Source organism: Lycorma delicatula, chromosome 2 (assembly GCF_047948215.1).
Source record: "Lycorma delicatula isolate Av1 chromosome 2, ASM4794821v1, whole genome shotgun sequence".
In the NCBI taxonomy this organism is placed as follows: Eukaryota; Metazoa; Arthropoda; class Insecta; order Hemiptera; family Fulgoridae; genus Lycorma; species Lycorma delicatula.
The window spans coordinates 119,296,434-119,322,646 of NC_134456.1; the positions used below are offsets into that span (position 1 = coordinate 119,296,434).

Consider the following 26,213-nt stretch of genomic DNA (forward strand, 5'->3'; position numbering starts at 1 on the left):
ATTAAAACGTTTTCGTTCTTAAGTTTAATAGTCGATTTAATTTTCAAAATTATCCTCTAAAATCATATTTTCTATGCTTATATTATTTTTTTCTCTGGTTAAGTTAGAGTCAGGTTTTGGTAAATTTAATTCATGATGTTTCAACAGGTATGTTTTAAGAAGTCATTCTTCTTTTAATTCTACTCTTAAATCTTCTTTTGTTTACTACATGATTTTTTTTTAACGTAAAATCTTTCCTTGATAAAGATAATCTGATTTGGTATTTCCTTACTTCTGCTTTCCTTTGTATTTTTACTTCTTACACATTGATTTATTTTTATTTAAATATAAGTAAATTTATTTATATATTCTTTAATCTAGCCTTCGTACGATGCAGTTATTGAATTAACTGCAGTATTTTATGGTTATTATTAGGATTAAAAATCTAAGATGTTTTACTGGTTAAAAGATTTGATATATATTAAAATGGCAGAAATATAAAAATTAGCGAATATAATTAGTAGTATAAAAAAATTAATTTCAATAAATAAACCATGACTCAAGTATAATTAAAGCTATTTTATAACTTTTTTTATAGTTTGTCATTTTATATACAATTTATAATTTTTTATATATCTATTTTTTTTTAGCTAGAGAAATTCTTTTAAACGTGCAAACTTACTGTTTCATTTTGATTTTATTATTTTATAGAAAAAACTTTACCATAAAAATATAATATCAAAAAATCAAACATATGACTCTTCCTTTCTATACTTGTGAAAAAATAAATTTTCGCTTTCGCTTTCGCTTTTGAATGAAAAATGAATTTGAATTTTTTTAAAACTAATTAATTGGTGATACCAATCATGTAATAAACAATGATCATTTCTTAAAACGTTTGTTAGTAAGAATTGAAGGTATTTGTAGAGCCTACCTTATAGCTAAGAAACCTTCTAAGAAGTGCGTGAAAAATTGGAATTTTTCTAGTTCAAATAGCTTTTGAATTTATATGGATTCAAACCAGTGAAGTTAGTGACAAATACTGAGCTTCTTGATTAGTTTCAGTCGGATTGTCAGATAGGCGTATAAAAAGTTGAGCCTGATTAGTATAAAACCATTTACTTTTTAATTCACGTTATGTGTACATTTTACAGCTATTTTTAAATGAAATAATTACTGTAGGTTATCAGAATACTGCTCAGTATTATTTCATAAGAGTTACGATATATATATATATATATATATATATATATATATATATATATATATATATATATATATATATATTACTTTCTGTAGTGAAACGCACACTAATTGTTAAGTTTCACTAGGTAGAATTTCACCCAGAAGATTCAGAGTTTGAATCTGCATCAGGCTTGGCATTTTTCATTATTGTAAAATGTATTTTTTACCTTAAACAAAAATAGGAATAAGGCAGAAGTAGTTGGACAAATTCCTGTTGTTACAGGAGAGAGTAAATAAATAATCTCCAATAAGCTAACCCGGGTTTCGTGTAAAATAATCCACTACTTCATTTGTTTGTTCTGCAAACGATAAAATATATATATTTAATAATCTAAACTCTTATGATTATTTTTTATTTTAACTATTCACTTGGAAAGAAGAAAAACTTTATATAATTTACAATTGCATAAAATGTATTAAACAGATCACTTTTTAGCAAAACAAAAAATCACACTTTTGATAAACATATCTGGTCTTAAAATGATATATTTAATTGTGTAGGGTTTTATTTAATACCCATCCAACTAACTAATTTATTGGCTTATTGCGGATGTGAGAATCTATTCAACAATTTCCTGTTTAACGATTTACTACTGTTGGATGTAAAAGATTTGAAAAAAGTGAAAGAAATAAATATTAAGCGAGCGGCATTTTTAGTCCGTTACATAAAATATATAAAAAAATTAGACAGAACTTTTGGGTTTTTAATACAATTTTTCATTAAACTACACAGAGGATAGATCACGTTTCGGTACGATGCCGTCTATATTATGATATTACCTAGGTAAAGACATAAAAAAAACTTTAGATTTAAGTAAGTAAGTTAGGTTTTCATACTATGTCAAGTACATAACTTTCATGCAAATATGAAATAAAATGGAATAAATTACAATTTTAAACAGTTTTTGAAAATAAATTAAGTATATTAGAAACTAGTTTTCAGCATGCTTTACCTCGAACGTATATAATCATTCATTTTTTAACGCATAAAAAAAGTGTGCATGAATCCTAAGAGCGTATAAAGAAATTTACTTTGTATGAGTAAAACAGTGGAATAATTTCTATAAAGATAATTTTTTCATCAAAATGGTAGAACATAATATATGTTTTATTTAAATAATTGGGTCGGGCCTGAAGAATTAAATTAATCTAGTTTAGGGTATCTAGGAATGATATCTTAACGGGTTTTTAATACCTATCTGGTAGGTATGAAACATTTTCAGAATAGGAAAAAAATTAGATGAAAGAGAAAGGCATAAATTTAATTACTGTAAAGTTAAGTCCTTTTTAAAACTTAAATTTCTTAACAGATTTTCTGTTACTCAAAATTAGCATATTTATGGGTTTGAATTAATTTCATAACAATTTATTTATAAATAAGAATTCATTTATATATAAAAATTTATTTAGTAAATTTTTTTATTTATTTTTCGTAGTTCATTTTTTTTGGTATAATAAAGACTGTATTCATAAGTCTAAAGACTCCCCTCACTTTCACTTGATATCCAATTACAACATTTGTTTTATAAAGAGATGTTTACCCACAGTTGGGGTATAGATTATATTAGCAGTCTTTCTGAAATTCTTAAACCTATCGTGCAGTCAAATGTTCTTTTACAAAAATTTTTATTTGTTCTTAAGTTTGCTTCAAAGATGTTTTTAACTTTTTTATTTAAAAAAATTATTAGCTCTAATTTCTGCTTTACCTAACTAAAATTTTAAATGAAGATTGTATTTGAGAGAATCAAAAATAGTATTCATATATAAACAATAATTTTTCTACAGAATCATAAGTTTGGATATCTGTTTAAGTCGCTCCTCATTAGAGTCAATTATTTTAATTTTTTTCTATTGTGTGTTAGTGTAAGTTTACTTTGTTCTTTTAGTTGTGTTAAATATTTGTTTTCCTCAAGTTTGTGTTTTTCTTTATTTACAAGTTTCTTTTATTTTTTCGTTATTTTAAATTATAGTCCTAGGCTACGTTACATAACCTAACGGTCGCGGCGTTGCTATGGACCCGTTCCCAGCTGTTCCGCATAGCAACTACTCTGCGAACGGCAGCTTCGAGGCGGTAAACATCACGCTGGTGAATAGAGAACGTGACCCATTCATTTACTCCAACCGGGATCCACGGAAGTCGTCGTGGAGAAAATTAAGGGATGAGATCGTTGAAAATATGAGTGATTATTCGGGTAATAGCATTGACTCTGATATTACGTACCCGATTCCGGTCCCTCCGGCATGGCAGACGGTGCCGATTTTGCTGGTAGGTGAGTCGATTTCTTGGATTGAAATATCTCTCTCGAATAGATTTGATGGTCTGCCAGTGGAGGAGACTGACGCTGCTGCTCCACAAAAGGAAGAGGTTATGCCGCCTCTGATAGTATTTTATGGTATATCGGGTATCACAAAGGGAAGATTTGTTGGAATCATTGGTGAGCAAAACGGAATACACCGTGAGAATAATAAACAATAAACAACTTCGGCTGCTGTCAAAGGATATTGAGAGCTACAAAAAAAACTTCGTGTTGTTCGCGAAAATAATCTGATGGGGCATACCTTCACGAGAATGATGAGAGAGCGTAAGGTGATGCTCAAGAATCTTCACCGTTTGATTCCAGTTGCAGTTAATCATCAAGAGATTGAGAGTCAGGGGCACAAGGTTTGGAACATCGTAAACGCACGCCACCAAGTAACAAAGGAGCCATTGGCGACTTTTTTCGTAAATCTGGAACCTAAAGATAATAATGAGGTGTTCGGAATAAAGTATACAGAAAACTGTTGCGTTAGATTTGAAACACCAAAGAGAACTCCAGGGTTGGTGCAGTGTATGAGGTGTCAACAGTACGATCACACTAAAAATAATTGCATGACGCCGTATCGCTGAGTGAAGTGTGCAGGAAGACACAGGACCGCCGATTGCCATAAGATAGATAGGAGCTTACCAGCAATTTGTGCTTTATGCCATGAGGATCATCCTGCAAATTATAACGGTTCCAGGGTCTATAAGGAGATCCTTGAAAGGAAAGAGAAGAGGAGGATGAGTTATGCTCCGAAGCACGCAACTGCGAAGTTCGAGGAACTGAGAGGCAAATTATACGAGCTAGGCCATGATTTCCCGACTTTAGGTCAACAGGCCAGCAGTAATGCGGATAATAGTAACTACGACACTAACAATATTTATTGGACTCCGGGTCCTTTGCTGAGGCAATGGCGGGAACCGATAATAAGGCTTCGTTTACACTGGATAGATTTCAGAAGCTAGCAAGTAACGTTGAGTTCTTGGTTCAACAGATTGCGAACCTCCTGGATCTGTTGACGAAGGTGATCTCTAAACTTGATGAGGAATTACCTGAAACTCGCTGTACGGAACGTTAATGATGTAATGAATCGCAGGGAGGAACTGGAGAAGCTGATCTTCTGCGAGCTGGTAGATTTCGTTCTTATTTCGGAAACTCATTTTACTGATAGGAACTATTTGAGAATTAGGGGCTCTTCAGTATACAAAATCAACCACCCTGCTGGAAGAGCACATGGGGGTACTGCGATTGTGGTATGAAATGGCATTCCATACGTTCGAGAGGAAGTTGGTCGTCTGGTTTCAAGGTATGTGTCCAGACTGGATAAGAATAATCACCTCGCTTTGAATTTCCTAGACAAGTGCGTGGACGTTAAGAGATAAAAAAGGCTCCGTATGCTTGATCTTGTTTATAGCCTGTTATGATGATCCGATTTGGTGGCTCGATGCTCACGATTATTGTTTCTTGGCTGTTTCAAAGTTACTGTTTCGTTTACTGTTCTATTTAAAGTTGTTATTTATTTTGTTGTTTTAATGTTAATATTGATTGGACATTCGAATGTACATTCAAAGGCACTATCAAATTTTATATTATTTATGTTAACACTATCGTTTGTTTGTTATGTTTTGCTATTGTTTTTGTATTACTTGAGGATTATCGTTAGGTGGTCCTCTTTCACGTGATAGTCAGACATAGGACTTACTTGCTTATAGCTTCATTGTAGAAGCTGACTGTAAGTAAATAAAGGAATTCAGAAAAAAAAAATATATATATATATATTAACAAGAAGGCGACTATGGAAAAGGTGTTGATTAAAATACATAAGGTTTTGTTCTGAAAAACACACTTCATAAAAAAAATTATGTAATATCAATAAAGCACCTTATTCCACCTGGAATAAAATAAAGAAAAAGTGAAAAATTGAACTGTTTCCCTTTTTCTCTCACGTGGTATTTCCAGCCAAATGACGATCAAGAGAGCCCAAGGTACCGTACCCAGTCAGAGTGTGGGATGCCATCTAGATGTGTACTGGGACAGTCAGTTCGTCTCATCACAAACGAAATATGACTTAATTTTTTCTGATTCACCTTTACTCTCCATTTTTTAACCATAAGCCGATCAAGTTTAATACTGATTGAAGCTTTACCGAACCGATTAGAGTTTCGTCTTCGTTAACAGCCAGGATTGCTATATCATCAGCAAACGAAGCGACGGTGAGATGGTCCGGAGTGAAAATTAAGTACAGTACGGGTCCTAGGACCTTCTGAAACCTCCTGATCTATTGTTAAAGAATCCAGATAACTCATCATTGTATCTGACGTGGTAAAAACGTCCGTTGCGGTAGTACCACAAAACCAGGTAGAAGGGTTAAGGAAGGCTGCATTTTAACTTATGGTGCAGATCAGGCAGAGCAGACCCTTGTCAAAGAGCTGCTGCTGAACATCCAAGAAGGCTGACGAACAGAACCTCTTCTCTTCTAGGCACTTCGTGATGACATTGACAGTCCTATGCGTTTGTTAAATGCAGGATGTGCAAGAATAATATTTAGATTATACATCGTTTCCGGAATAAGTTGGCGAGATCCATTGCAGAGGCACTGTGGTTCACGCGGAACGAGGAAATTCACGACTATCTTGAATTGCCTTACATTCTTGAAGAGGTCAAACAGTTCGGTTCAAAGTATAGACAGCGATTAGATAATCATGTGAACTTTTTACTTATTAATCTCCTAGATAACAGAAAGGATGTCTGGTGACTGAAAGGCCTACATGTGCTGAAGTTTGATGACACTTAAGCTGGTTCAGTATCGCATAAGTGTTGAACATCTTTCTATACATTGATGAGGAGCATAGCATCTTTCCTTTTATCTCCATGAGCTTGTTGTGTTATTGTTTTCTTTTATTGTTTAATGATGTTAAATTTTTTTTCACTAAACCTTTGTGAACTCTTGTACCTATGTGGTCTTATTCAGTGCGAGTATGTTTCTATACATGAACATCATATAAATATGTATATGTACTTCATTATATCTTTTTGTATATCTACGTTTCATTGAGGGTGTTCGTTGGAAACCTCTCAACATGTGCTTTTTGTAATACGATTTATTTTTGGTTCCTTTCTCGGAACCGTTTGTAAATGAACGAATTGTGAGAACAAAACAATATATTTCCGTGGTATAAACGTTTTTCAAAAGTTCCTTCCTTATATGAAATTTATCCTCAGTAAAATATGGAAGTAATTTAATTTCTTACCAATTTTAACAAAATCTTAGTTTGATCGTAAGTACAGTTTTTATTTTGGGATATATTTAAGTCATGCTCTTTACGAAGTGAATGTTTTGCCATTTTGTACATGAAGTTTTTTCCCTTATGGTTCACCACTGTAAGTTTTTCAATATAAATTAAGTTGAAAATCTATAAGCAAAACATTTTTCTTATTGTAAACCAGTACAAAACATTTTTAATAATTTTTTCGACATAGTTAAATGAATTTTTATACCGTAATTTTACGTATTAAAAGTATTTTTGGAATAAAAATAAAAATCGTATTTTTAACGTACTAATTGCATTTTTGCGTTGGAAAAATATTTCGATCATAAAATAATTAATACAGTATTCCCGTTTTCCAGACTCTTAGCTCAGCTCGGCATATTCTCTTTATGTAATTTCTTTCCAATTCTCTCTTCTTATGAAGACGCAGTTATCTTCCTTTTAGTTTTTTTATGAACAGAAGTTTTATTTGAGTTATATTTTTAAATTTAAACACCAAATTTTAAATAAAAATAAAGAAAACATTTAGTAAAAAATAAGAAGTAATATTTTTTCAATTTTTATAATTAAATATTAATTTTTTAAAATCAGCGCCAAATAAATGGGAATATTACTCGTTTTTTTTAAATTATTTAGTGCCAATATTCAAACACCCAAATTAAAGAATTGAAAAAGTTTTATTTTTCAAACTATCTTTAATAGATTTAATTTAGTAAAAAGGTTATTTTAATTTGAACTTTTTATTTATTTTATTTTTTTACTTATATTTTTAACTGTATCATGTTCAGTTAAAAAAGGGAGTAGAGTAACTTCCACGGGAAATATATAATTATAATTTATATGTTTATAAATTATAAATGTATAATATTTTATAACATATCTATAAAATCTATTTATTCAATTCTTTTATTGATCGCTTTGAGGGTTTCCAGGAAAATGAATAAAATGGTTATAATTTTTGTTTTCGCAATAGGTTTTATTTGAAACTTTTATATATGTGATGGGAAAAGTAGTTGACCAAAGTGATTTTTAGATCTTTGTAAAATATTTGTTGGCAGCGAGTAGAATATTACCTGTCTGCATTTCGATTGAATCTTTTTAGTTCAGTTATCACAAAAACCTTGGTCGAGTCAATCATTTTATTCAGGTTAGCTCTTTATTCAAGCTGTATTTTAAAATAAAGTTTTGAAGTAGGCTGTATTCATAGATACTTTTTTAAATTTAAGTAAATTACTATGTGTTTAAAATCTAATAAAATTAAATTGGAAGCTGTTGCCTTGTAATTTCATATCATATAGATCATCACGTTCAGATCACAATAACTCTAACTGCATGTAACCAACTGTTTTCGCTTAATTGAATCTTTTTGTTTTATTTACTTGGTCGAGTTTAGAAAAAAAAACCGTTGTTTATAACAAATTTTTAAAATAGAGAAAATACTACACATTTTTCTAGTTGATAATTACAATGAACAGAATCAAAGCAGTAATCTAAATTTCTAAAATATTTAAAATATAAATATACATATTTAATCGAGGTGATTGGAATAAGTATATCAGAGTGACTGGAATATAATAAGGAATTAGCAGGTAAAATGCTACAATTATTTTAAATATATTAAAAGTTCTGTAAATAGATTGATTATTATTATTGTAAAACCAAAATAAAAGAAACCAAGAGAAAATATTTTTTATTTTAAATAAATAATAAGATTATTTCCTTATTTAACTCGGAATAAATTTTACCTACTTTGATTATGAACAGCTATCAGTTAAATAAATGATTTGTGTGTGTGAGTGTGTTTTTATATTTTCCCCCTAAATATATATGAATAATACCTTTCTAAATCTGTAAACATCTTGCATGATATTTAATTATAGAATAATAGCAAATAAAACTGGTTTAATTTTTTGATATATTTTTTATAAATATTAACTACTAATATCCTGCTTCAAGAAAATTTGAACTTAGCACGAATAAAATTAGCGTTTTATTAATATTAATTATACGTCAACTATTAAATTATCATGTAATAATTTAATCAAGATCAACTAATTTTTTTTTAATTGAATGTTGTAAGATGAATTTAAATGAATGAAGGTAAAAAAATTTAATCCAGCCGATTAAATGTAAATATAAGGTGATACGATTATATATTTATTCTAATCAATTGAGGTAATGTAGTTTTAAAGAGGAAAGAAGGCAAGATGAAATAACAAGGGCATCAAAAGGAAAAAAAAAACAAGCCACGGTATTATAGCCGCGGGTGAATTAACTGACCGTTTGTCGTTGTGCGCGTAGGCAGGTCTCCAATGAACTGTACGTTATAAAAGAAAAGACTAAGAAATGTTTGTAAGATAGTGTGACATGTGAGATGACATGTCTAATGATTCTGAGCGGTTAATAACTCGTTAAGCACAGCTAGATTGATTGACAGTACTGTGTGGCCGGAAATGAGGTTATGATTTTATATTACTACCATGTAAAATAGGGTTTAATTTTTTGTCTCATGTTTTTATTCAGGAATAAGATGAATTGTTTTGTACGCTCTTTTATTTGCTGAGTAATTTAAATTTGAAAATCGGCTACATTTTTGCACAATAAACTAGATTTTAATTTTATTACATTTTTTACCGTTTTTTTTTTTTTTTGTTTTTTTTGTATAATAATCTTGTATGATTTATTAATAAATAACTGAGTAATAACTAAAAAATCTTTTTCATTTAGATTTAATGGTTTTTATTCGGTTTTTTTTTAATAAAGTATTGTGTAACTTAAAATAATACTTGTGTAACTTAAAATAATATTTCGTAAACCGTATTTATTTCTCTTTATTCATAAAGAGATGATTGTCTGTCAAGAATTTCATTTAAAAATCGTACATAGAATTATAATATGCTTAAAAAATACTGATAGCTGTTTGCTTAGCACTACTGTGTATTTGTTTATCTGTGGAAAAAATATAAAACTAACTGAAATTTCTTTGGAAATCAAAGAGATTTTTAACCACAGGTGTTGTTTTATGGAGAAGCCGTTACGAAATTTTTTAAAGCAAGATTTATTTTGTGGATTTATCAGTTCAGTTCATTTTTGTTGGGCCAATATCCTAACCCCGCAGAAAAAGTAATATAAAATGTACATTTAAAAATCAGACTTTTAATGAAAGGTAACTTAGTATAAAAAGCAGTCTCAGACAGAAATTTACAAATAGCTTGTTTCATTAAACAACGGAGAAATTCGAGTAAGTAGAAAATTATATGTAATATGCAGGTAAAATGCCAAAACTCCGCCAAAACCCGGTTCCAAGCCACTGCTGAAAAAAAGAAGAGTAAATGGCTGATTTTGAATTTTAATGGGTGCATTGATGTCTTGTAGGTACGTTCTTTAACAATCATTAAATACTAAGAAATATTCGATTTGAGATTTAATCTAAACATAATCAGTAAATCCTACCCCTGTAGGGGATGGTTGAGGCGAGTTTCCAGCGCCTTAAAACTGGAATTTCTAGGCAGGAAATCCCTGATAGAAAACCCTGGTCCTCCAGGTTGGGGATTTGGAGATGGGATGAACAACCCGACCCTGTAAAAAATGACTGTTACGAAACTAAAAAAAGGAGGTCAAGGCCCTACACAGGTTGTAGCGTCAAGAAGTAATCAGTAAAATGTCATAACTATTTTAAAATTACGTTTGTAGGTTGACTATTAAATAATATTATTATTATTATTTTTGAGTTTTCCGGTATCAACTGCTGAGATCATTAGCCAGATGAAAATTTTTAGCGTATGAAAAAATGCCATGCCTGACCGAGATTCGAACCTGGGATCACCGAATGAAAGGCCGAAGTGCTAGCACTCTGTCATGGAGATTGGCATTATTATTAGTATTAGTGTTTTTGTTGTTAAACTATCTGATTAAAGAATGTAATAATAATAATAATAATAATAGCAATAATAATAAATATATATATATATATATATATATATATATATATATATAAAATAAAATTGCACATTACATTTTGATTATGAACAGCTATCAGTGGGTTAAATAAATTAATTTAGGAATAGAGGGTTAGCGCAACACTTAATATAAACCCTTTCCTTAACCATCATTATGTGAAGCTGATCGTAGATACACATCAACGGAACTGTACCTTCTCGCCATTTTTGTTGCTTTGAACAGAAATTAATGAAATAAATTTAACTTTGTTTCACTTACTTTAATTTATTTTATTATTTATACAACAGCTTATTTCTCCTTAAGCATAATTATAAAAAAAAAAAAAAATATTAGATTAATCAGTTAGTTCAATCAGTTCATCAGATTCATCAGTTAGTTCAATTAGTTCAATCAGATTAGTTTAATCAGTTTAATCAGAGTTAGATTAATCAGCCCTTTATTCGCAAAAAATAAGCATTTTATCGGGTGATTAATTTATATCTTCTACGAAGAGGACAAATAAAATAAACATTTTTCAACATTAAATAATGTTGCAAATCGTTAAAAATGTTTTCAGCTTTATGGTAGATCTCCTTTTGTGGAACGCAGACTAAAAAGAGATGTAAGTTCAATCTTTAGTCATACTAAAAAATTAGTCTGGTATGTGTCACTCACAAGGTGACCTGGTGTGCAGACAGTGAAATTTTATAACTTCAGAATTTGACACGTTGAACAATTTACAGGAAAATCACAAAGCACTGTTATTAAAAGGTTTTTTTGCATGCGCTAACTTTAATTTCATGCAAATTAGCTAAAATTAATGATCGGGTTTTCTTTATTTTTTAACTTCACTAGCATCCAAATTTTTACTATTTCAACGAATTCGGAATATCTAAATGGTAAGAGATCAGAGTAAGTTTGATTTTGGGTTGGCGGTGTACTTATATTTAAGGTGTAGTATTGGATTAATTAACCTCACCCCTCCATACTTTAACTCTCATAAAATAAGGATGATTCAGAAAAATGGAACTAGAATAAACTCAATTTTAAAATGAAATTTAGCCAAACATATAGTATTATCTAGAGAATTTATCTTTTTATCCAAAATATGATCGAAATGTCCGAATTTATAAAAGTTGTGGAAAATATTATTCTGCTTGATTTTAAATACTAGAAAGTAAATATCTTTAATTTGTATCTGATCCAGTTGTCACAAAAAACCACTGTCAAATAATATAACACTGGACCAAGAAAACATTGTTTCGTTTTTATATAGTTGTACAATTTATATCTTTTCATTTTGGTCATAAATGTACTGTAACGATTTTTTTTAATTCCTGAAAAATGTAGTCTATAAAATTAAAATTAAAAAAAGTTTTAAAACCGTTTAATTTTTCTTGTATTATACAGTGATAATTATTTACTGCAGAAACGGCTGTTTAAATAACAGCTGTCGACAGAAAATTGGTCTATGCTTTTTATTACGTTTGTACTTTCCTCCCAATCTGATAAAAGTTATTCCTCTTGAACAATTTATGTTTTAAATTGTTCAAATTATTATTGTATTTTACTTCACAGTTTAAATAAGGAGGAACCGCATCAGTAAAATAAAAAGTAAGAATATTACAAAATAATTTTATATCTTATTAAATCAATAAAAAGGGTTTGAATATCTTTGATTTTATCAAAGAATAACAGCTAGATAACTTTGAATACGTGCACAAAGTAGACTACTAGTATAATAATTTTAATTTGTCCACATTTTATCTTACGGTTGAATCATTTTAATTCGTTTAAAATCTTAAGGATAAATGTAAGAAAAAAAACAATCGTAACATAGAACTGATTATTTAATACAGCAAAGCATAAGAGCGTAAATAAAGAGATATGATTTCTGCTGACAATTTTATAATAAATTTGACACATATACAATTTATTTTAGTTCAAACGAATGATGTTAAGTGCCTCTTTTCCTATATACGCTTGAATAGTTAGTTTATCCTTACAGTAGCAGTGAAATTGTGTACAAAGGTGGTGACCGTGCGGTAGCTAAAAAAAAAACACTCACATACACACACATTAGTCTAGGCCACCACAGTGTTCTATAAGACTACTATAAAACTACCTGTAAGGAACGAAGAAATCACATCTCGATCCCGGAACAAATCGATAGGCCTTCCTAATATGTAGGAATGTAATTAGCAGAGAGCCGATATTTACAGCGCATGGTACATTAGACAAGGAACGCGGGAATTAGAGAAACCAGCAGCAGCAGTTAACCAACCAGCCAGGTAGCACCGCCTTCTGTGACTTCAACATTAAATTTTGTTCATTAATTAATTGCTTTTAGTTGTATTATTAAAATTAGAGGTAATATGATCTGGCGCCTGATGCCATGCGTTTATGTGATTCATTCCGACCTGCCAAGGAGTAGTATGTATTTTAAAATATATATTGAATTACTTGTTCCTTTAATTTTTATTAAAATTAATTAATGTTAAAGGTCAACCGTTTTTTTCTTTACATATTATACACTATATAGAACTGCATCTTTGTCAAAATATTGATACTTTGGTACAGATAATTATTTTTACAAGCAACATAAAATAATTTATGTAGTTAAAATATCTAAAATATACTATTAAATATCATGATCAGTATGATTAAACGAGATATAAATTGCTTTAAAATAAAATTTACTTTCTAATTACAAAGGAATATGATTTCAAAAAATCTTTTCGGAAGTATGGTAGAATTCCTTCATTAGTGGTTAAAAGAGAGGATCGTAATAAATGGCTGATCTTAAAGTACTTAGTAAATACTTTCGTGTTCAGTACGAGACTAAACTAAACAAATAATGTGGATAGTTTAACTATATAATATATTGTATTAATTATATATTCACATCTTAAATATTGAATATATTCATATTCATCATCTAAAATATACAATAACTATTATTCTTCTAAAATTTTCAAGAAGAATTTTTCTCAATTACATTTAAAATTCAAGAAAAATGCAAGAAATAACCGAACATACTCTGATAGATATATCGCAAAATTGTGTTAATTTTAGATATCATAACCAAAAAAGGTTGTAGGCGACCTGGCATGAAATACAAATCGCTCCTTAATTTAGTACAGCCACCCTCAAGATAAAACTCCTCTCGTGCTAGGTTACTAAGGAAAGTAAAGAGTGAAACCACTCTTTGAACCACATTGAACCAAACATAGTCTTCTTCACCGAAATGTCTGGCAGAGTCGTGTAAAATCATTTTTCTTGGTGAAAGCAGCCGTTTTTTGTGTATATCACCACTTTTGTGCAAGTGATTTACATGCATAACAGCCATAACACTAGGAAAGATAAGGTAAAGCAACAAATTAATATAACCCGCTTGTTAGGAAACAATTTATTACATACGTTACCGTGAAAGACCGAAATTAGAGAATATCAGTATTCTCCGGTGAATGTCGACACATACCAAACATGTCTTTTGGTGGAAGATCGAAATATTTGCTTATATTATTATACATTCGGGTCTTCGCCGGTGGTGTATTTCGACAAACACAGATAAGCTCTGGTGGGGGTCGAAACGATAATCATAAATTAAAAATCATTCACCCAATACTAATTTCTAAGGTAACTAGATTACAAGAAACCCTCATAAAAAAGGAAATCTAAATTTTAGCCAAACAACCTAAATTTGATTAAATTTTTTTTTTTATAAATGCGGTGAATTTGATTAATCACCTCCAATATTGGAGAATAACATATATAATTTGTATATTTAACGTTAATTAGACGAGGTTAGCGAGCGAAGCGAGCATAGGTTATGTTTAGCTTAAATTTAGACTTGCTTTTTTTTTAGGAGGGTTAACTTCTCGTAATCTATTTACGATAGAGATAGGTGTCGGATGATTTTCTTTGATTTGTAGTTATCGTTTCGACCGCCTTATCCTTGTTTTTCAACATATACCGGTAAAGGTCCGATTAACACCGACGTATTTGGTATGTGTCGACATTCATCGGAGAATGCCGACATTTGCCAGATATCCGTCTTTCACGGTATCATATACATTACTTCTAAAAGCAGAGCTGTACAAATTTACCTGAAATGATTGTAGTACTTTTGCACTATAATTTCAATGTATTTGGTCTTCCCTAATACATAAGAAAAGTCTGGATCTTCCTCATGGAAGTGGTCTTCCGATATTCTTTCATGAAGATTATATTGTATATATAAGATATACTATATATATATACTACAAAGATATTCAAACCATTTTATTGAGCGATCTCATGTAGATCACTTAAAATACTGAACATAAAATATATGTATGTGTTTTTATTGGATACATACATAACGATATAAACTATGATTTATATTGTTAATTTATGGTTTATATCGTACAGGGTTTATAAATGTTAATTTTAGTCATTTCATAAAAAAACATAACCTTAAAAAACATCTTCTTTGTTTTTTTAAGACAACATATAAACGAACCAATACGATAGAGATTTATTTACTTTTATTTATTTTAATATAGTTTTATCTAGTTTTGGGATCTGGTAAATCGAGATGACTTGTCACTAGGATTCCTTTACAGTAATAAGAAAAATATTTTATTAACAATTCATTACAACCAAAAATAAAAAAGAATTATATAATTATATATACTATTTAACCATATATTATATAACATTCCTAACTATTATAAATAACCATTCCTAAACATTATAAGACGAGTTCCAAAACAACAGCGCCATCTGCAAAATCAGTGACAGGTTATCGAAATTAATTTCTGTAATTATGTTATTTCCATGCATATAAATATCAAAAATATGTAATTTAAATTACCTTCTTTTTAACTCCATTTCTGGGAGTCAACCTTAATCGTTCTCTTTTGGGAGGTGTAGCTATATAATTATATCATACGTATAAATGAACTTACGTCATATTTATAGTTACATTTTTACATATTTTAGTCACTAATATGGTAGAACTGTAACATAAATTATATTATTCTGTTTATGACCCATTTTTGGAATATATATTTTCTAACAAAGTTGAAGTGATACAAATGCGAGCTTATAATGGTTTCCATTGTAAAACAACCCTAATTATTATATTAATTGTGCTGTAGGAAATTAAAAAGGATATTCTTTAATTTTATCGGTAAACATGACGAGATAAAAATATAATAAATTTTAATCTATATCACGTTTTATTAAGCGATTTACTTCATTGATCTGAGAACTTGATGCTTTCATGCCCATAACTTGATGTTTATGGCTTTAGTAACTACAGATTACTTTATTGTTTTTTAACTAGTAATTATTATTACAAAACTTCAAACAGTAGCCTTAATAATTTTAGGTCTTGGTTCCACTTCTCAAAAATACAATAATGTCTGACAGAGAAACTAAATTATTATTCCAAATCCAAATGATACAAAGTATACAATACAGTGGCAGAAAACTTCTGATTTTTTTTTTTTTTGTTAAAACATCTAGCCCATCTGATGGATTTGAAACTGATGCAACTTCGCTTTAAACAATAATATATCAAAATTAATAAAAATTCCTTCTACATATTAACCTTCACATTACTGTGAAAAAGCAATATTTTAACAATTTAATTCACTTTATTTCAATTATACGATCTTTTAAACGTGTAATTATCCCCCCCCCCCCATACCTAAATATATTTATCTTAAATAAAAAATAAATAAATAAGGTGTGCAAAAACTTTAATCGATAATGTGGTTTACCTAGCGGTTATTTGAAATATGAGGTTAGTGAAAACAAAGACGAATTCAAATTTAAAACATTTGCGACGAATTATTTTAAATCCAAGCAGAAAAATAATATTTACTACAAAGATTGTACATAATACCATCTGTGATAATGTTTTACATTCGACTGAATTGTCCTAATAATACTTCATATTTAATTAAATTTCGTTTTACTGAGTTATTTTGAGACTTTTTTCTTCTTCCGTTTCTTTATTTGTTCCTAGTTTTCTGGAGAAATGTAAATGGCTGAGATGTGGGAAGTAGTATACCTCAATAGTTCTCATAAAGCTTTGCAATGACACAACCCAAACACTCCTAGGCAATTTCCTTATTATTCCTGCCTCAATTTTTTTAATAAAAAAAGTTTTTTTTTTAAAACAAGAAAACATTTCCGCCTGAATTTTCAAATGTTATTACAGAAAAACAAGTACAAAATGATATGTTCCCCCAACTTATCAGAGATTTCTTGCTAACATTAAATAAAAATATTTTTCATTCATTCATTCTTTCTTCTTTTAAAAATTTTAATTTTTAAACGTACAATATAAGTGCTATAATAAAATTATAATTGCTATAAGTTTCATTTTTGTAAACTTACCATTTGTTGGAGGCGGCTGTTGGGAACCGGTTGTTCCTGGAGGCGGTAAATCAAGCCTCCAGTTGCTACCACCAACAACAACTGCTGGACTATCCTCAGAATCAGAAGCTGACTTATTTAAATCCTTCACCAAACTGGATACGGAGAAGTCGCTACACTTGCCCGACATTCTCTGTTCGGTCAGCATCATACATACATCATCCACTACTGAAAATGGAAAAATAAAATATATTAAAAGTTTTGTTTTCTGTTTTACGATTAAAATACAATTCCAAATTACAAACATCAGATTTAACGTAACAAAACTTTCAATTTATAATAATAAAATGTTCATTGTTACCAACATAAAGATATAACTTTTCAAAAATATGAGCGCAATATTTATAAATGCTAAGGGAATATTTTTTTAATTAAATTTTTGTAATAGATTTCTATTATAATAATGAAATACATTTCAAAAATTAAAAAACATTCTAAAAGTTTTTAATATTTAAAGTAATATAGACTTTTGAAGTCGGAACTAAACTAAAACCGAATAATTTGTAAGTTAATGATCCTAAAGTTGGCACAAACTTTCGATATTTAATTATAAATCGATATTTAATTAAATAAAAATTTTTTTTACTTTCTTGGGCAATTTTTTAGTGTAATTTTACAATTTTATTTGATTTTTATTAATTTAAAATGTTGTAATTCTGTTTCCATTTAAAATACAAATAAAACCATGAATAAATAATGCCCACGTGAAAAAGTTGTTTACAAAACATCAAAAAGGCAAGAAACATGCGTCTTAAGGAAAAGTGAATACAGAAAATGCATGAGTTAAGACTCTGAATTACAGGAATATGTATAACTATTTTCTTAAGTTATTATATACGTAATTCTTATAAAATATAAAATCGAAAGATTTTTCAAATCGCTTTTGAATTTACTTTTTACATTTGGATAATTTTCAATCAATATTCTTGAAGTATCTTGAAAAAGAATTTATAAGATGTTACCTACAAGAGATTTAACAATCCTGTAAATACTAAGCCAGCCTAAGACAAAGACCAACAATAAATATTTTCAGATTTACTAATTCAATTTCGTATTAAAATTCTTTCACTCAATTAATCTCAAAGAAAATTACTATTTGAAAATCAAAGGAACTTCCTTTGAAATAATAACATAAATCGTTACCGTAATAGGTGGTGAATTTGTTTATGCATTTCTAAATAAAATATAAAAGAAAAAACCGCAGGTGGACAACACATGACTTCCTTGTACGCCAATTAAATACATATACACATCTTTTTCTGCATTTCATTTAAACTTATTTCAGTTGAAAGTGAGATACGATCCTCCAATTCTTCAATAAAGTGGACAGTCACACAATAACATAGTGGTGGACAACACATTGCATCATATTTTTTTGTGGTGTTCTGATCACAATTTTATATTAGTTTATATATTAATTTTGTTTCGCGTCGCGTAAGTAGTAAGTGAGATCGTGTCGGATCCTTTATCATGGACTCATCGGTTCGAATCCGACTTCATATACATACATTTTTTTAAACTTTTTTATTTTATTTAAATGCATTGATTTATTAATAATTATTAACCACTGTAAAAATTTTTGAATTAAAATGAAAAGTTCATAAAATTTTATTTTACTAATAACTTCTGATATTTTTCATTTTATTTTTATTTTTTCAATTGGAGGTTAATAATTATTACAAATCAATATATTTAAATTTTTAAAAAAAGTTAAAATCATATCTATATGAAGTCGGATTCGAACCTATGTGCCTTCCCCTTGTAAGAACCAAAGATTTCATTAATTAAAATTTTATTTATCTGTAACTCTGGAACCAATGAAAATAAGTACCACTTATGATAAAAAGCTCTCAATGAGTTCTTATTACTGCTGTTAAGAAAAAGTAAAAAATTCAAATGTTCTGGATTTTGGGCTTTTTTGGACACTTTTGGTCCGTTCGATTGCGATAAAAAGGGTAGGTGCACAACTAGATGTTACAACAGCCCTAAATCCAAAATTTTAACATCCTACGGCTAATCCTTTTTGAGTTATGCAAGATTCATACGTCACGCTGAAAATCAAGTCAAAATGGATTCAGGTATTCCTTTACTTCGTACAACGAAGTAAAATTTCATAGAATTCGAGCGAGAATCTTCAACTTTTTTCGTTACTTAAGTATAAAAGATGTAATATGTAGCAACAAATAATAAGAATTCTAGTTGAGATAGATTGCTTGATACATGAATAAATGTTTAAAAAATTCAATTAAGTTGTAAAGGTATTCACAAACAAAAAAAGGAAGTATGGTATGTGATTATTCTATATATTTTGTTTACCTCTTTTAGCAGACAAATTGTCGTATTATAATTGAATAATAATATTTTGCTGTTTTACTTAGAGTATTCTTTCTAGTGATTACAAGAATATGTTTAAACGGTAAAAGAAAGAATTAATTTTAAAAAAAATTCTCTCGGCAATTATATTATTGATTTTTTTTTACTAATAAAAACTTGGTGTAATGAAGCAAATTTAAAAAAAAAAATTTGTTACAACTGTATTGCATTAATCTTATATTATCGTATATTAATCCTATATTGCATTCATCAACAGCTTAACTTGTTTTCAGAAATTAGTTGTTTTTATAAAACTTAAAATTTCCGTTTATAATGCTCAGTCGTTCGATGATATTTAAGAAAAAATAAGTAGGCTTACATTGTAACATAAACTTCTTGATTATTATTATTAGTATGATCTCTTGATGGAGTATAATAATGAAACACATAGTATGAAAGAGATTATGCCACACATAAAGAATATTCAACCAATAAGTTTAGTTTGGCTTGTATTTTTTATTATGAATGGTAACTAATATGACCAATAAAAGCTAACCTAACATGAAAACAAGTGGTTTTCTTCAAAATGAACGGGGGTGAGGTGGCGACCGGAACGTTACTAGGCGGGTGTCTTCCCATACGGGATGGGATGAGCCAATATCATACTGAAAACCAGTCAGGGGTATGAACTAAAATATGAGATCTCTAAGGGATCTAGGATTAAATTTCATTGTTGCGAACAACATTTTTTTGGTGGTATGTTATTATTTATTTGCCTCGAATATGAGGCATTTACACGAAATTGGCTCAGTAAATGTAGAACTAGGCACGGGTTTCCTGCTTCCACGAACTCGGTTAGCTAGTGTAGAGGGTAACGATGTAGAACATATAAGATGTCCGGACGAGGCCTATAGCGAAGGCAAAAGCTGTTTCAAACTCACCGATGTAAATGTCTACCGAGGCAATTACATCGGTGGCATTCCAACGAGGCCTGGTTTATAACTATGAGATATAAAAAGTTAGAGGGCGAAAGACGATTCCCGTTAAAGCCTATCAGGGCTAGAAACGGGGGTGTGGTGTGGCGACCGAAAGCGTCAAAAGGTGGGTCCCCTACGGGGTTGGGAAGTGCCAATATCAAGATAATCCCATGCCAAATTTACTAAGGAAAGTTAGGAGTAAAGTTCCTTGTTCCCTTTTTTACTAAATTTAATGTTACTGCATAGCAACATGTCAATCCCATCAGATGAGATAATCCCATAAGCGGCACTTTCATTCTGTTCTTTACAGAAATTTTCTGCGCATTATACAATCTTAATTCTCTTAGAAATAATCTCTGGCTCTATGCTCTTGTACCTTAGGTATTTTAATTTACTTATGTCAAAATCAAAATAAATACTGGGATTGACAGTGTAAGGTAACAAATTAAAATATCCTTTAAGTTGAAATAAAATGCAATATAAAAAATTTAGATTTCACATTTTTATTAAAGAGGAGTTACAGTCGTGTACTAAGCAGGAAGTATAATAAACGTGTCTAATCTTTAAAAAATATCAGTTACTGATTCCTACTGACTTCCAAAAAAATTCATTAACTTTCAATAGCAGTAATATCAGTGACAGATTTCCTAAATAATTATCTATTCTTGAGTCCATAAAGCATAAAGTGATGCTCAATCACTGCAAAGTAAAAGGATTAGGTCCAGGGTTTGAGTCCCGGTCAGGCATGACATTTTGACACGCTACAAAAATTGTCATTCATCTCATCCTCTGAAGTAATACCTAACGGTGGTCTCGGAGGTTAAAAAAAGGATTAAAGGAAGGTTATTTACTGAAAATTTTATTTTATTTTGTAAAAATGTAAGTACATTCTATTTTTATTGAATTATTTTCTTTAAGAATAGAATAGCAGTTTACATAGAAAGTTAGACTGGAAAGATCAGAATCAATATTCTTGGCAAAATTCTTATCTCATAATTTTCCCAGTAACTAACTTGATAATTTTAATGAAATTAATAGGATGATAAATTAAGTTTAAGAGACACATAAGACTGGAATAATTATTTTTTAATTTAATTTCAATCATTAAAAGCCTAATTTATTTATTGAAGGTGTAAAATTTTCATAAATTTAAGATTTCATTTACCTCAATCGAAACTAAATTCAGTAGAAGATAAAAGGAAATATCCAAAAAGAAATAAAGAATACATGAAGGTATGACTAGAAATTCTATTTAGAAGCCTTTCTAAATTATTCTCTAGAAGATTTTACGTGATATCTGGTTTTTTCCCATCTTAACCACGAGTTTGAAGAAGCGCCACATATGGTCACTAAATGATCAGATACGAAATTATAATGCTTCTAAAACAAAATGGGGAAAAACACCCCTAATAAAAAACTTAAATGATAATAAGGCAGGATATTTTGTGATGAGGAAGATGAAATGTGAAGAAAAATAAGTAAAAACTAATAACAAATGAAAGTAAGAAGTATTCCTTTTATCTCCTCTATCCGTTTTCCGCTATATTGGGAGCCGGCAAAATAAATAAAATAAATATTAGACTGGAATTTAGTGAACTAAAAATGAAAATGGCCGGAAGAGATGAAACATTAGGAGAGGCCTTTGCTTCCGCAACGGGACATTAATGGCTAATAATAACAATATTGATGTAATTTACACATCAATTCCAGTCCAGGCTTTTTAAATCAATAAGAGAAAGGTGTTTGCTTTCCTATGAAGTCGGTGATGGAAACATGGTAGTTTTCCTTTAAAGAGGTGAATGGAATAACCGTTACTCATAATATGACACTTCCTTATATCTTTACCAATAACTGTAAGATAAATCGATGGTATTTTCGTCTCAGGTATCACTTTATTTCTACTTATTTATTCTCTGTATGATTATATTTTTCCTTTCAGCGATTAAGTTTTATTATCTGTAATCTATCCTTTTGATTTAATTTTGTTAAATATTTCAGTTCATATATTTTTTTTTTATATTATCTTTAAATCTTTTATGTAATAATGTAACATATACCAATTTTATAAACCTTGTATCTTCATAATTAAATCAATGTCAGCAATGATCATGAATTATTAAGGAAAAACACAGTTAAAATTAAGTATATTAAAAAGTTTACTTACAATATTAAAACTGTATTGCTCCGTATAAATATAATACCCGTGACTTAATTTTTCCAAAAAATAGGGCTTACAGGTAGAACACAAAATAGAGGATAAAACGATATTTTGAAATTGCCATAAGCTTTAAAAAAGCTATTTAAGCTATAATTCTTTTGGAAATATTTTATGTAGGTTAGTAAAAAAATCCGTAGTAATTAGAATTATATAGCCAGTGTTTTATTGATAAGTGTTTTGTCCTAATATTCAATTTTTTTAACCGAATAGTACTTTGGCCTAAGAAAATTATTTATTGTTAAAGTATTATATGTTGTATGATTTGTAATCATGTATGATGTTATTATCATACATGATTACAAATCATTTTAACTAAACCTGTAGGAAAATAATATGAGAGGTAGAACAAAAACATTTAGAAATGCGAGAATGATAAAACGTTTAGTGTTATTTCATAATTTCATTAGTTCATGAATAAAAATAAATTTAATATCATTATGTTATTTGAAATCTTGTAAAAAAAACTTATTTATCTTCAAAAAGTCGGTTTTGAAGATAAATAAGATAATATCAGATCGGTTTTTTATTATAGTCAGACTATAATAAAACCGATCTGATTATATAAATTGTTTGGTAATATACTTTATACATTTTTGATATGGTACAATTAAGGATCATGGAATAACTCTTTTTTTCAGCTTTATGTAGGTTATAGTTTGCCTTAAAAAACCATGCAGCAATTCAGAATAATTAATTTGATGAAAAAAGTATAAAAATTTCAAAACGTTTAACATTTATTAATTTTTTCAAATGTAGGAAAATTTCAGTAAAAAAAATCTGATTGGACACCATATATCTTTCTTAAATGCCTATTAAATTACATGTACACATCTTTTTCTGCACTTGATTTAAACTTATTTCATTTGAATGTGAGATACGATCCTCCAATTCTTTAATAAAGTGGACAGTTACACAATTGCATTGTTACTGTTGTAACAAAATCCAGAATACAAAATTTTGGACTTTCTTAACTGCACTAATAAGCTCTCATTGAGAGCTTTACTTTTCGATATCATAAGTGGTACTAATTTTCATTCGTTCTAGAGTTATAGCCAAATAAAATTTTAATTAATGAAATATTTGGATCTTGCAAGGGTAAAGAACATCGGTTCGAATCAGACTTCATCTCCTTTTTTAATTTTTTTTTTTTTTTTATTTATTTATATTAATTTATTAATAATTATTAACCTCTGATTGTAAAAAAAATTACGATAAATAATAATTCAATAATAAAAAAAAATTAAAAAATATCAAAAGTTATTAATGAAATAAAATTGTATGCGCTTTTCATTTAAAAAAAAATGTGTATATGTAATTTAATAGGCATACAAGGAAATCATGTGTTGTCCACATCAGATTTTTTAAGTTGAAAAACGTGATATTTTTACAATATTACGCACGAGTGTAAAAGTATGTTAAAGTTTATTGTTCTTCAAAAAAGCAAACATAATTATTGATGATTTTACTAATTACCTTAAATATGCCAACTCAACTTATACCAGTTGATAAGTCGAATAATTCTACGAAACCGAACTTAATTTTAGAAAATAAGTTTTATTATATATTTGTTTTTAATTTTTCCGTAGTTTGGTGGTATAATTTAGATATTTTTCTTTTCTGGCATAGACCTCAAGAATTATTATATTATTTAAATAAAGTTAAATATTTTTAGTTTATAGTTTACGGTTTATTGTTAACTACAAATTTATCTTTATGTGTATTTTATTACATTTTCCACTTAATTTAAATTTATTTAAACTCTTTAACAAGCGCAATTTATCGATGATAAGCAAGAGGCTGAAATAAAAACACAACAGTCGTTTAACTGTCTTGAATTAAAAAAAAATATAAAGAAATAAAACCGCTTAATCTAATAAAATCACTGATTTTTTAGGTTCTTGTTCCTTTAAAACTTTTGCTTCAGGTTATTGCTCTAATAAACAAATTTTATAGGCTTAAACCTTTAGTCTAACATATACTGTAGCACTTTATTCTCGTTATTAAATTTTATTATTGTACATAAAACTCTGTGCAGTGTAAGAATTAATTGTCAATAAAATTAAAATTTTCTGTCTATTAGTCTTGGAATTGATTAAAAAGAAAATGGTGCTCAGATAATGTTTTTCTTTAACCTCCTGCCGGTATAAAATTTTGGATAAAAAATATATTTATTTATTTAATAGCGGAAAGTGTCGTAGTAATGATCCGGAAACCGGATAAACCAGTGCACAGACTTCTTTGTACAGACCTATAGGCCTATTCTCTCTAAAACCTTTGAGAGGTTCTATTCTCTATTATCCTTTTTCTCTTATCTTCCTCTCTCACCTTCTTATCAGCTTTCTGACTTATCTTCCTATCTTATCACCTATTCTCTGTAAACCTTTGAGAGGCTCTTTCTTTGAAGCCTGTGACCTATTTTAGAGCCAGAATATGTTACTTCTGATAATCAGTTACGCTTCTGATTTGGTCATTCCACTATTGACTAAATACATAGGATTGATAATGTTGTCAACAGGTGTTTGGAAGAGAAGAAATATTTCTCTACAGCCTTTTTGGATGTAATTGTGGTTGCCTAGTCTACTTTATAAGTTGAAAACTAGCTTGCCTCAAACGTTTTACTAGATCCTGCGTACCTACATGGACGATCAATTTTCCATGTTAAATATAATCAGGAGTTTTCTGAGTTTTTTAACATTCATGGAAACTTCTCTTCACGGCATTGTTTTGTGATCTAATTTACTTATATGTGTGGAACCGATAAACTTGTAGTCAAGAAAAAAAAAGTTAAGTTATGTACCTAATAGAATGTTTCATTTATATTTATATTAATATGTTAACCCAAAATTTAAATCATTTATGTTGTCTAATAGCATTTTTTTAAAACACCTTTCTGAAAATATTAAATCTTTCCCGGCTTAAAAAGGTAAAGATACATTAGGATTAAAATCAACAATTTTTTAATCTCTAAATTGCCAAGAATAAATAAATATTTATCTATAACCTCAGTACGATTAAACGATTCCTTTTAAAATTAATCGTGGTAAATTTAAATTTTAACTTAAAAAAAAATAAAAAAAACTTAAAAAAAAAACAATTAATTTAAAGGAGTAACATTTTGTATGTATTATATAGAAAATTATTTATATATATAAAAAGGAATAACAACACTTTTCAACTCAAAGTGATTAAAACGGGCGAAAACTTAGCGATGATTTTTTGGAAACAGCGGAAAACTTCTATTTATTTTAGATATTTTGTCACTTTATTTGGAGTCAAATTTATGTAAATTGGCATTCCAAAAAAAGAAAAAGAAAAGATTGTTCTGAAAATATATGGAGAATTTTACAGTATTTCAAGCTTTTTAGAATACATTTTAAAGTTACTTGTATAATCTTGATTGTATGCATTTACATCTTTTTTATTTTTATTATTAGATGTATGGTTTTCGAAAAACAGGAAAAATACTAAAATAGTACTTTATCACCCCATTATTAACATTTAAAAAAATATTCAATATTATAAATATTTAAATATTATTGAT

The 26,213-nt window shown here is 28.9% G+C and overlaps 1 protein-coding gene across 1 annotated transcript in view; it reads right to left on the reverse strand.

Annotated features, from left to right (window-relative positions):
* LOC142320242 (paired box protein Pax-4-like) overlaps positions 1-26,213 on the reverse strand; it is a 151,653-nt gene that overhangs the window by 66,075 nt on the left and 59,365 nt on the right. Inside the window, exon 2 of the mRNA XM_075357940.1 lies at positions 17,126-17,332. Coding sequence (XP_075214055.1) covers positions 17,126-17,315 — 190 coding nt within the window. The 5' untranslated portion in view covers positions 17,316-17,332. The remainder of the gene's footprint in view (positions 1-17,125; positions 17,333-26,213) is intronic.